This window comes from Notamacropus eugenii, chromosome 5, assembly GCF_028372415.1.
Source record: "Notamacropus eugenii isolate mMacEug1 chromosome 5, mMacEug1.pri_v2, whole genome shotgun sequence".
NCBI lineage: Eukaryota > Metazoa > Chordata > Mammalia > Diprotodontia > Macropodidae > Notamacropus > Notamacropus eugenii.
Window position 1 is genome coordinate 193,562,038 of NC_092876.1, and position 13,207 is coordinate 193,575,244.

A 13,207-nucleotide genomic window follows, 5' to 3' on the forward strand; every position below is an offset into this window, starting at 1 on the left:
TTTTTACAAACTGAGATGATATTTGTAAGGCGCTTAGCACGTCCGAACACACGTGTTGTTTGGCCATGCCCTTGTGTCTGATTCTTTGTGACCTTGTGAACCACAGGATTACAACGCTGCCGTGGAGTTTTCTTGGCAAAAATACTGGAGCAGTCTGACCATTTCCTTCTCCAGTTAAGGCAGAGAGAGGTAAAGTGACTTGCCTAGGACCCTGTCCTCCTGACTCCAAGCCCGGGGCTTTGCCCCGAAGCCGCCTGGCTGCCCTGTCCCACAGCGGGCACTACCCCAGGCCTTGGTCTGTTATTTTTGTACACACAGATGTTTGTAAAGCGCTTGGCACAGAGGCTGGCCCCTAGCCAACACAACAGACGGGTTACTGGTATGGTGAACACAGGCCTCTCCACCGGAGGGTGGGTGCCGTGGGCCTGTCTTCCTCCTCTTGGCACCGTCCACAAGCCAAGGCTAGGTGCCACTGACTGCCACCACGGGGCACGTTCTGGTTACACGGGAGCCGCTGGCACCCAAACCAGCCTTTTGGAGCTCTCACTGGATCCTGGGCAGGGCGCGGCGCTTTGAACAAGGCCGGGGCTTTTACGAGATGTTTGTCCTCTTACGCTCAATTTGGGGGGGCCCTCGGACCTTCAGAATGGGGGCTCCGTATCCCACTTTGGGACAGCCCTCCCTCCCTCCCTCTTGACCTCACGGTCCTCTCGGAGCACGACGATCACCACCCGCTACATCCGGGGCTCCAGGCCGCATTTCCTGCGGGCAGAGAGGGCCGGCCGAGGCCTGCTCCCCAGCCCCTCCGGGGGCGCCGCCCAGGGGGCCCAAGGGTGTTGGGGGGCCTGTGGTCAGGTACCCCGAGAGGGAGGGGAAGGGGAGCAACTGAGTGAATGAGGGTGGGCAGGCGGGGGTGCCCCGAGATAGGAGGGCCAGGCAGCCGCAGGACCCCCGGGGGGGGGGCTGTTCCCCAGGATCCTCACCGCAGAAGGAGGAGTGGGAGCCCCGGCACTTGGGCTGGTGGAATTCTTCGTGTTTGCCCCATTTCCAAAAAGAGCTGCTGGGCTTGCAAAGGCCGCACGTGCGCTTCCCCTGGGACCCCCTCGGGGACGCCATCTTCGCAGCCTCTAGGCCCTGGGATGTGCTTCTCCCCCTCCCCCACCCGCCTAGGGCAAGGGTCAGAGGTCCTACCCCAAGGTCCCCCGGGCCGGGCCCTCAGCACTTCACCTGGCGCCCCCTGCGGCAGGCTCGGGTAGTTGATGCTGCTGGGGCCCACTTAGGGGGAGGGCAGGCTTCAGAGCTGGGGCAACTGGCCACGCCCCCTCTGGCGCACAGCCACTCTTCCTCTGCAAGGTCACACCTCCCGCTCAAGGTCATGCCCCACTCAAGGTCACGCCCCACTCAAGGTCACGCCTCCCGCTCAAGGTCACGCCTCCCGCTCAAGGTCACGCCTCCCACTCAAGGTCATGGCCAGAATCAGACAGACACACGCTTTTCAAGGAGGTTTTTCAAGCAGACCTTTGGCATGGCCGTTTCTTCTTACCCTTCCTTGGTTTCTCCACCCCCACCGCCCCATGAAAGAAAGTACACAGAATTGCTATTGCTCTAATGGCCATCCCTGGGCCAGAAGCTGCTAGGGGAGTTCTGACCTCAGAGAGGTTCAAGGGGCATATTTCCAGGCAACATGGGCCAGCCTGCACTGGAAACTTGGGGATGGCTTTAGAGATCCCAAGGCTGCCCCACCCCCAGCCCACCTGCAGGCCCCCACCACCATGAGCAGGGGGAATGTACAGAGGCTACAGAATTGGAGTGTGAGTCCTGGTTTGGCCCTGTACTATACCTGTGACCTTGAGCAAATGTCCTCTTCTGTGAGTTGAAGAGGTTGGAATAAATGTTCCTTAACATCCCTTCTAAGTATAGACCTACATCCATGTGAAGATCCTCTGGGCAGGATCACAGAGACAGACTCGTTGGCATTTCTGAGTTGTTTAGACATTGTAAAAGCAAGGCCCCGGCATACACAGGAGGGCCCGCTGTACAGGTTCTTAGATCTGCTTTTTTAAAAGGAAAGCAGCTTTTTTTAAGGGTCAACAATCACTTTAATAAAGCACATATATCATTCACTTAGTTCAGGGGAAAAAGTCAGCACCCTGAACTTCAGAGAAAATACAGAGGAAATAAAGACCAACAGACAGGACTTCCAACTGTTTGACCATAAGCAATGCATACAACACAGATCAACAGACAGGTCCAACTGTCTGACCGTTACATACATACACAGTTACCAGAGAGGCACCAACATCTGGGTTTTCAAAGCCAGGGGGCTGCTTAGCAGCTTACAAAATTAACAAAAGGTACTTGGGACCTGTTAACTGGGGGAGAGGAAGGAGGGAGATTTAATTAACATTACAGACATGGCCCTAGAAATAGCCTATTCTTTGTGGAGGCCAGAGAAGGCTGCTTAGGGCACTTTGGGGGGCCCTGAAACCAAGTATTACCAGGTGGTCAAAAACAAAAGTGCCTCTGAAACATCAGATTCTGAACAGGTAATCCTTGTGGGGCAGAATAAGTAGCCATCACTATCAACTTTTTGGAGCTATTTATGCCAGGGGTCTCATTAGCTAGATCCTGAGCAGAACAGGAGCTTTAAAAAGAGTAGGTGCTTTTAAATGGATGTTTGTTGTAAAAAGAGAAAATTAGAGTCAGAGGACCAGAGTTCAAATTCTACCTCTTATAAAAGTATAAAACCATACTTATGTGATCTTAGGCATGTCACTTGCCCATTCTTGGTTCCAGTTTCTTTGTCTGTTAAATGAGTGTTATATTATATATCTTTTAATGTTCCTTCCAGCTCTAAATTATGATTCTCTGAAGCTGTGGTTTGTACTTGACCATTTGTTTTGTACACTGGGTTAGCTCCCTTGCAGTGACAGCATGGTTATATATCCATCATTACTATACACTACCTGCTGATCTCCTAGTCCTAAGGCAGACCAGGCTCCTAAAGATGCCTACTAAAGCTCTGTCCACACAAAAACTCAATTAGTTTAAAATTCTGAAATGAAAATCAAAAATATTCAGCTCACATTCCACCAAGGAATAATTTACATTAAAAGCAAGAAACCCATGGTTCTATTTGCATTTCAAAGAAAAAAATTAATTGGGTTGCTGTTGTTTTTAGTGCTTAGTAACATTATTCCTTATAGAAATAAAAACTTTTATTGAAAGTAGAGCTCTGATAAAGTTCACTCAGAAATAATTAGTAAACAGAAATTCTGTTCATGGAAAATACACCTAATTAACAAATTCTAGTCCTCTCTGTGTACCAAAGTTACACTGCTCTCACAAATAAAATCAAATTTATCACAGTCATTAGACATATAATATTCTCTTTTTTCACTCATGAGATATTTATTAAACAGCTATTAGATAGAAAACACTGTAGGATACAGAGGTAAATAAGTCGTCTGCCTTCATGGACCTTATAATCTAGTGGATGAAATAAAACTGTTAGACATCTTTATTTCTTCTGCTGGTACCAGAATCAAGAACTAAGTGTGAGCAGTACAAAGATGAATCAATAAGACTGTGGAATGCTTCAAAAATAGGCACATCTCTATACCAGCAACAGGATTTGCTAGCAATTTTACGAAGGAAATTCCTTTCTCTTTACCACCATCCTTTATCATCCCTTGTTAGTCACATCAACATGATCTGATGAACCCCCCAAAAAAGCTAACTTGATCTTAGGTTTTATTAAGACAATTGCAGTGTCCAGAATGAGGAAGTACCTATGTACTCTGGGGTCTATACTGGTCAGCTCACATCTATAGCATGATGTTCAATTGTGGAAATTAAATTTTAAAGAAGATATTGACAAGCAACCAAAGCTATCTGAAATCATGTCACATAGAAGACTCATTGAAGAAACTGGGTTGTTTAGTCTGAAGAAGAGAACTGAGGAGGAGGAAAAAATACATGGAATACAATAGCTATGTCTTCAAATATTTCGACAAGTATATAAGAAAGGTATAGTCCTGAAGGGAAAAAAAAATCAAGAATAACTGGAGAAAATTGCAACGAGGCAGGTTTACATTTGGTCTGGGGGAAGGGGCTTCTAAACAATTGGAGTTAACCAAAAGTTGGATTTATGAGAGATCTAGTAGGGATTGGATATTCATTTATCTGGAAAGCTATAGACAGAACTGTTCCAACATAGGTTAAATTAAATGGTTCCTTCCCATGACAAGATCCCATAATTTCTTTTTCTCCCCCTCCCTTGTGTTTTCTCCAGTCTTATTATCACCAGCTAGATTGAGGCTAAAGATCCAAAATGTCCATCAAATTTTGAAACATTATACAAATGCAATGGAGGACAGCTCTAAGAAAACTCTTTGGTCTCTTAAGTACCACCAGTCCACATGGAATAAGTGAATACCAGATAGAGTCTAGAAAGCAATTTTTCCACTGACAAACAAAAGGAGAGAAGGGGGAATGTAAACTCTGGAAACACATACACCATAATAAAGAAGTTTGTAGTAAAACAGTACCCAAGAACAACCACAAAATTAGCCATTTTTACACTTAGTACAACAATTTAAGTCACTAAAAAAGAAAAGTAACTCTGCCATCGAGTTCCAACAACTTTATTCAGTTTTTCTCAAGCCTTCTTCCTTCTCACAGAAGGCACAGAAACATTCAGAAAAAGGTTTACATAGTATAAGGTGCTACTCCTTGGCATTTCATGGAAAGGAAAGTGGCTTTTAAACAGAGCAGTCTGATGTGGGCTGAAGACAGGAGGAGATCCAGACAAAAGGCAGAGACAAAATGCCAATTCCAAATACAGCAAGAGCTGAATAAAGAATAAGCAGCTTATTAAACAACTGCGCATGAGGTCATAGAGAAACATTTATGGATGCTGCTGAGAGGACCTGAACATTAGAGTAACTGAATCTTTAAATAACTTATGCCAAACCAGTTTCCTAATTTTTTCAAGGCTTTGCAGAACATTAATATACCCTCCTATAGTTGTAGTGTTTGGGAAAAAAAAGAATGATCATGATGCAACCAAATCAATACTCATTTTGGAGTCAGAACACCTAAGCTATGATCTTGGCTTTGCTACTGACCATATCCCTTTGAATATGTCAGGGGCAACCAGATAGTGCAATATACAGACAGATGTACCTCGAGTCAGGAAGACCCAAGGTCAAATCCAGCCTCAGATGCTTATTAGCTGTGTAAGGGAAAGGAGAAGCAAAGATAACAAATAAGCATACATTCAGCACCGATTATGTGAAATGCATTACAAATACTATCTCATTTGATCTTCACAATCCTATAAGGGTGGGCACTCTTATTATCCTCATTCTACAGTTGAGGAAACTGAGGCAGATTGGGTTTAAGTCACTTGCCTAGGGTCATGCAGCTAGTAAATGCCTAAAGCCAAATTTGAATTTAGCTCTTTCTGATTTATGGCCCAGTGCTCTCTCCATTGTGTAACACTGGACAAAAGAGTTAATCTGTCAACTTCAGTTTCCTTACCTGTAAAATGGGAATAAAAACAGCATCTACTTCCCAGGGTTACTCTGAGGATCAAATGAGCTTATATTTGTAGTGTTTCACAAACCTTAAAGTGCTGAATAAATTCTAGCTATGGTGGTGCTGATGAGAATGTCACTCCTCCAAGCTTTTTCTTTCTACACCTGTAAAATAGGGAATAACTGTACTACCAACCTCACAGGCCTATTGTGGCTATGCTTTTATATTTAAAAGCATAAATATGAATAATGTGAAATTTGGGCTGGAGCCATTAGAGCTTTAATAGCTTCTTTAGAAAAGCCCCAAAGATTTTAACTAGATAAGAAGATACCTTTGACCTATGGCCACTTCCAGAGTTTTTAAACTTTTTATCATAGCAGTCAGGATGAAACATAGGAATCCCTTATCAAAATAATGTTTTTAAATAAATAAAATATATAGGATTATAAAGGAAACCCATTAAATTGAAATATTTATCAGAGTACTTATTTTTTTTATAATTCATAGACCCCACCTTAAATACCCTGGTGAAGGAAACACTTCTAGAATGATTCTCTCTGTGCATTTATTGAATGGTTGTTCCCTAAGTTTAATTTCTACCTGTTCCACTGAATTACTGTCATACAAAATCATATTTTCAATACTTACAGGATCATAGATTTAAACCTGGAAGGGAATATTCAAAGCCATCAATTTTAGCCCTCCTCCCAATTTTTAAAATGAGGAAACTGAGTCACAGAAATTAAGTTAATTGAACAAAGTAACCTACATAGTAAGTACCTAAGATATGATTTGAACTTAGGTCTTTCTAACTCCAAATCCAGTCCTCTGTCCATTATTCCAAGCTGATATGCACAACTATGAAGGCTCAAGGAGTAATTTACTCCTAAAGCTTTCATAGATATGCCTGGATATGTGTGAGTTTAGAAACTGAAAGAGAATAATAGCTAACACTTTAAGTGATGGCAAGATTGGAATAGCAGCTAAAATTCAAAGTAAGCCTGGAATTAAAGAGGACAAGGGTCAACTTGGAAGGGTTACCCAGCATGAAAATATAAGGTGAATGGGGGCAGCTAGATGGTGCAGTGGATAGAGCACCAGTGCAGCAGTCAAGAGGACCTGAGTTCAAATGTCACCTCAGACACTTGACACTCACTAGCTGTGTGACCTTGGGCAAGTCACTTAACCCCAATTGCCTCCTCCTGGGTCATCTCCAGTCATCCTGATGAATATCTGGTCACTGGATTCAGATGGCTCTGGAGGAGAAGTGAGGCTGTTGACTTGCACAGCCCTCCCTCACTCAAAACAAAGTCAAGTGCAAGTCATGTCATCATTTCTCTGATGGCATGGTCTTCTTTGGCAACGAAGGAGGAACACACACACCATAAGGTGAATGAATAAACACTTCAGTGGCATGTTAAATATCCCATCCCTCGTGGATTATCTGTAGTGAACAATATTTAGAATAAAAAAAGCTAAATGAAAAGTGTTATATTTTAGAAATGTCAAAATCAAAAAAAAATTAATCTTCCTTTAGAAAAATGTAGTTATCAAAAATCTACATTAAAGGACAAGTCCATAGCATCATAGACTTAGAGCTAGAAAGGACCTTAGAGGCCATTGAGTACAATTCCCTCATTTTACAGAAGAGAAAATGGAAACAGGTTAAGTGACTTGTCCAAGGTCACACAGGATTTGAAATAAGATATTGTTAACTCAAGTCCAGAGTCCTATTGGGTTAAATTGTGCAGTGGATAGAGTGTAGGAAGACATAAGTTAAAATCAGGTCTCAGACACTTGCTGGCTGTGTGATCCTGGGCAAGTCATTTAATTTCTGCTTTCCTCAGTTTCCTCATCTGTAAAATGGGGATAATAATAGCACCTACTACCCAGGCTTCTTGTGAGAATCAAATAAGATAATAATTGTAAAACACTTAGCGCAGCAAATGCTTATTCTCTTCTCTTTACTAAGTCAAGCATATGTGTCAGCTAAGGGAATGAGGTATCTCTCTTTCTCATCAGATCATAACATGTTTACAATTATTGAGATAAGTTCAAGGGTGTTGCTTGAGGTTAAAAGGATATGTGACTTGCTCAAGGCAATCACATTGAGGATCTTCTTGACTCTAACCACACAGACACAACACAGAGCTCTCCTGTATTCTACACTGCCTCTACTAATAATCACAGAGTAAGAGATTGGGTCCACACTGGGTAGACTAGCAGGGTGGACCTTATAGGGCGACCATGAATGAAAAGTGCACAGGATATACAAACAAGGTTAAGCTATGATCTACACCGTGAAAGGGAATTCCATCATCCACAATATCACAAATCCAATTGGGATACTGAAGTTCTAACTTGGACAAAATGTAAACACATTTTTCTTTTGGCTTCCTTGTTATTCAGAGTTATGTGCAGAGAAATTTGATGGTCTGTTTCCAAAAGTAATTAAGGTCTTTACAGATTGACAGATTTTCTACCAGGAGATAGACCCCCAAGGTCAAAAACTGATCTGGATTAAACAATTAGTCTTGTATTTTAAAACACATTTAATACATTTGTCTATTCTTATAGTTATGCTACAGATTATGATTCTGTTGATGTGTGACTCACCCCCAGTTTTAATAAAGGGAGATTTCAAGGTAACCACAACTGGGTTTACAACCTATAAGTTAAGACTCTTTAGTCATAATATATATGAGTTTATCATGTGAAAATGCAATCAAATATCACATATGCCCCAAAGGGCAGAGTCAAAATGCTTTTAAAAACAAGTTTTCTTACACTCTAAGGGTCAGGGATGCATGCCAAAATATGCTATCACTGGGATAAATAATACATGTTTTTTAAAATATTTTGTTATTTATTTAGTCTTTAAGATTTTATTTATTTCTCTTAACATTTCATGTCTGTTCCTTTTTTAAAAGCTTTCTAATATAGTAGTTAGATAAATAACCCAGGAAAGGAACACGGATGGCTCCGTGATCTTTTCTGAGAACTAAAAACTCAAAACATTTGCCTTTCCCTTCTTTGATCACTCACCACTACTGATTGTATGGTGGAAGTTAAATGACTACAAAAGTGTTGGACTGGGCATCAAAAAACTTGAGTTTGTGTCTGCCATTTGCTAGCTTATAACGCCGAGCAGGTCAGTCTCTCTGGGCTTTAATTTCCTTTTCTGAAAAATGAAAGAATTGGATTGACTGGTCTCTCTGGTCCCTTCAGGTCCTCACTTTCTATGATTCTCTGGGCAAAATAACTGAAAAGAAGAAAAGAAAAGAAAAAGGAGAGACACGAGATATTGGGATTGAGGAAAACTTTAGGCGGACCTAGCACTTGCTGACTGCCCCATGTGCCAAGCCAATAAAGAACTGTGCCCATAATATCAACTATCGTCTTGTTACGCCAAAGGAGCATGACTTAAAGAAGGTCTCTTGTTGATGATTATATATTTCCTTGGTTCTGGCTCCTTACTTCTTCTAAGTTCCAACTAAAATCCCATCTTCTACAGGAAACCTTCCCCAACCTCTCTTAATTCTAGTGCCTTCCTTCTTTTACTTCTTTTCCTATTTGTCCTGTATATTCCTTGTTTGAACATATTTGCTTGCTCCCATTAGATGATGAGTTCCTTAAAGGAGCTTTTTGCTTCTTTTGGTATCCCTAATGCTTTACAACACAATGCCTGGCACACAGTAGACATATAATAAATGTTTGCCGAGTCTGCTCATATGAATTAAAATATAATCTATTTAAAATTAAATTTAAAATCTGATATATTTAAAGATTCCACTACTTACGCCAAAAGGAAATACAGGGAGAAAATAATCAACTATTACTCATACCTAACAACATTTAGCTAATAATACAATGTTCTAGATAAGACCAAAGAACAACCAAACTCCAAAGGGAAAGATGATTTAAGTTAGAATGTCTTATTTAGTAAAGTAACATTAAATTGGATGTATTCTCTATTAACTAGTTTCACTTAACTTTTTCCATAGGAAGGCAGTTTAGAATGGATTGTGTGTTTTAAAGTAACTGATGTTAAAACAAAATTTATTAATGAAAACTAAGTTGAACATGTAGCTGAAACTATGCCCTTTATGAGGCAGTGGCAGAGTAGATCGAGTATCAGGCCTGCAGTCAGAAAGGACTGGGTTCAAATTCAATCTCAGATGCTTACTAGACTCTGGACAATCACTTAACCTTGTTTGCCTTAGTTACCTCATCTGTAAAATGAGCTGGAGAAGGAAATGGAAACCCTCCAGTATCTTTGCCAAGAAAACTCGTCAAAAAAGGGGTCACAAAGAGTCAGAAAGGATGGTACGACAACAAAATGCTTTCCATACCCTTTTAACTTGAACAAACATTTGGTAAATGCCTATCATGTACAAGGCATACAAGGCATGAGGAATATAAAGACAAATTGTAATCCTTAACCTTAAAGAGCTTACATTCTCCTAGATATAAGTAACATGTTAAATCCCTTTATAAAGGCTATCACCACAACTATCTCTGTGCAGGGATATGACCATTTGACAATATTTGTGCTCATAAAATAGTGTGTAAAATGTTTCTGTAATTTGAATCTCTTTAAACATACATCAAAGGCCAAAGAGAAATTAATCCTTTTTTAAAACAGTCCCCTGCTTTGCCTGCTTACTCTGGCTCCTCCAAGATCAACTTTGTATAAAGAAAGTACATCTGAATGACAGAATCCCAAACCCAAGCTGATGGCATATATCAATAAATATTAGAAACAAGCTCTAGGATAAATACTAGTTTTTAGGTAAATGCTTTTTTTAAAAAAGTAGAAAAATGATTAGCAAGCTTAAGTCATATTTTTTGAAAGAGCTTTTGCAAAAACCTTTCTTTTCCAAAGCTTCAAAAGGTTTAGAAATATACCTAAGCTAGTTAGAAACTTTGTTCTCCCCCAAACAAGAAGACTCCAAATAATCCAGCCATTGAAAGACCAATCTTCTTAGTAGATTGAAATGTCTTATTTCCAATGATTTCAGGTCCATTTCTGCCTAAACTATTTTTACCCCCTTCTGAGATAAACTGCTCTATTCACTAAGCCCATCAAAACTTGGCCATTTAAACTCACTAAGTCAAATATCCAAGGGTTCTTTTCATTACTTTCATTAATTATTGTAGCTCATACTTTATACTAGTATAATCTAGGCTACACTAGCATCTTCCCATCTGAAAGCATTGTAAATTGTAAGATATGTGTAAGGCTGATTCAGTGTCACTAAGGACAAAAGGGTAAAGAATGGGGGTAGGCATATCTGCAGACACTTTTCTACATTATAGAGTTGCAGGATTGTGGAAAACATTCATTTATTTGTCCCAATAAGAAACTGCATAAGAATGCAACGAGGAGGTCATATTCTTCAAAAAACGCTCACCTTTTATTCTGGCCATAACCACCAACACGTCTCTACCCCCAATTTCTTGTACTGCAGCTTTTCCTCTGTCGTGGCAATTTGGTTGTCATTTGGTCTCAGGTGTATGGTTTTCTCTATTTCCACTGATTTCCTTCCTGCCAATATCCCCTCCCCAACAGGAAATTAATTCGGAAACTGAGTATTCCTGAAAGGTGAGAAATCTAGTAATCCACCTGGACCCCTCCCCTTATGAATTGAGATTCTTTAGAGATGACTGAAAAACAGTGATTAAGTGACTCGAGGATCTTGTATTTTCACTTTAATTACATAGACAGTTACAGGAGAACACACACATTTTAAGACTAAAAATGTAAAAACAAAAAATCCATAAAATAAATTTAAACCAATGCTATGAACCCACTCCCATCTCCAATGAAGCACAACAGCAACTTCCACCACCACCTTCTAATTATATTAGCAATTGGCAACTAATGGGAGTGCTGGCAAGCAGTCATCAACAAAATTCGGGCCTGATTCAATGGGCCTGCAGAGCTCTGGGAGATAAAGTAGCCATGAGAGCTCATGAAAATGGCTGTTATGCACACACAGCTTTCAATTACTTAAAATCTTTTTTTATTTTCAAAACTGGCCAAGGAAGCTCCTCTCAACAGGAAGTTTAGGCTTTTCAGTATCTCATCCTGCTTCATCTTGTTCTAACGCAACATAATAGGTGCTATTTGGGTTTTTTGTTGTGCTTTGTTTTTCATTCTATTCAGTCTGGTACAAAAAAAAGCTCATAGAAAAGTCTCAATACTTTCAAGAGCCAAACCCTAAATGCCCCTTCTTGTTAGGAATTTAAATGCTTAAGAGAATAATCTTTCCAGAAGTTATAAGGGTGTTAAAATGGAAACCCATATGTAATCCTAAAGTGAAAATGTCAGAGTAATCCAGACTTTGCTGGGGAAAAAGAAGCTGAAAAATAATAAAGCTTTAAAGATACTAACACCATAAGAGAAAAAGATGATTTTTTTTTTATTACTGAGGACCCACAGCAATCAAAAGAAAACACTGAGTGAAGGCTATACTAAAAAACTGGAATTTTCCCAAGCACCTAAATGTTTCTGTCATTTCCTAGAGAACAGTAAAGAAAAATAATCCAATAATTTTGTTAGGAGACAGAAGCAAAACTTTATTCTAAATTAATTTAAGAAGAATTAATAAATTAAGAAAATAAAATAAGAAATTAAGAAAATGGTAATAGAAAAGGGTTTGTTAATAACTCTGAAAAACCATTCATATTATGATTTGATGCAAAGAGAAAAAAAGCTATAAATGTTACTTCATTATTGTATTATATATGACCAAATGGTAAATTTTACTTTTTTCTACTATATAGATGGATACCACAAGGATATTCCTGAATATTAAGACTAGATATACAGATTCTTTGGTATTCCTATACAACACAAAACAGAGAATTGAGGCAATTGTCTAGATAACTCTCTCCCTTTCACACACACTTATGGCAAGTCAAGTTTCCTTTGCTTCAATTAATCATATATATGTCCTCAGTTTGGGAATTCACTATTTTGTCACATCACTGGGCCAGGAGAATTCTAGTCCAATTCTGTATCAGAAACCAAAAAGACAGGAGTCATACATTCACTCTGACTCCTCCTTGTTATCATAGAATTACAGAAATTTTGTCCTTGAACACATCTTAGATGTCAGCTACCCTAGTGGTTCTCAAACATTTTTGGACTCAGAATCTGCAATACTCTTAAAAATAACTGAGGACCTCACTGTCTCCATACTCCCCATTACCTCTACCCCCAACCCCATCAATTCCCCTTCTCCAGGTGGTGCTTTTATTGTGGGTATATTTATTGGTATTTTGAAATTAAATGTTAGAAATTAAAATATCTTACTACTATTATGAAAACAATTTTGACCTCATAGAACCCCTAAAAATGTCTGGGGGAATACCCCAGGGTTTCTAGCCCATACTTTGAGAACCACTGACCTTAACTTAACATCCTTGTTTTAGAAATAAGTAGACCAACACCCTTGAAGAAGATATAATTTGTCATAGTCACATCCCATATCTTCCCACCTCTCACATTATGTTACACAACAAGCCTAAAAGGCAAATAGCATGTATGTTATTGTCCTCAATTTACAGATGAGGACACTGATGTTCAAAGAACTAAAATAATTGTTGAAAATCACACAGGTAGAAAATGTCTAAGCTGGGACTCAAACCCAACTGTTCA

At 39.8% G+C, this 13,207-nt stretch overlaps 1 protein-coding gene across 8 annotated transcripts in view; it reads right to left on the minus strand.

Annotated features, from left to right (window-relative positions):
- Nucleotides 1-13,207, minus strand: part of ATP8A2 (ATPase phospholipid transporting 8A2) — a 761,757-nt gene that overhangs the window by 680,266 nt on the left and 68,284 nt on the right. For 3 of the 8 annotated variants that reach the window (XM_072611753.1, XM_072611752.1, XM_072611755.1), the window contains exon 1: nt 984-1,157. The exons of 2 other annotated variants lie outside the window; for them this stretch is intronic. In XM_072611753.1, coding sequence (XP_072467854.1) covers nt 984-1,116 — 133 coding nt within the window. In that variant the 5' untranslated portion in view covers nt 1,117-1,157. Of the gene's footprint in view, nt 1-983; nt 1,159-1,227; nt 1,373-10,955; nt 12,255-13,207 lie in introns of those variants that run through there. 3 more of the 8 variants (XM_072611754.1, XM_072611757.1, XM_072611758.1) reach the window with 3 other exon arrangements.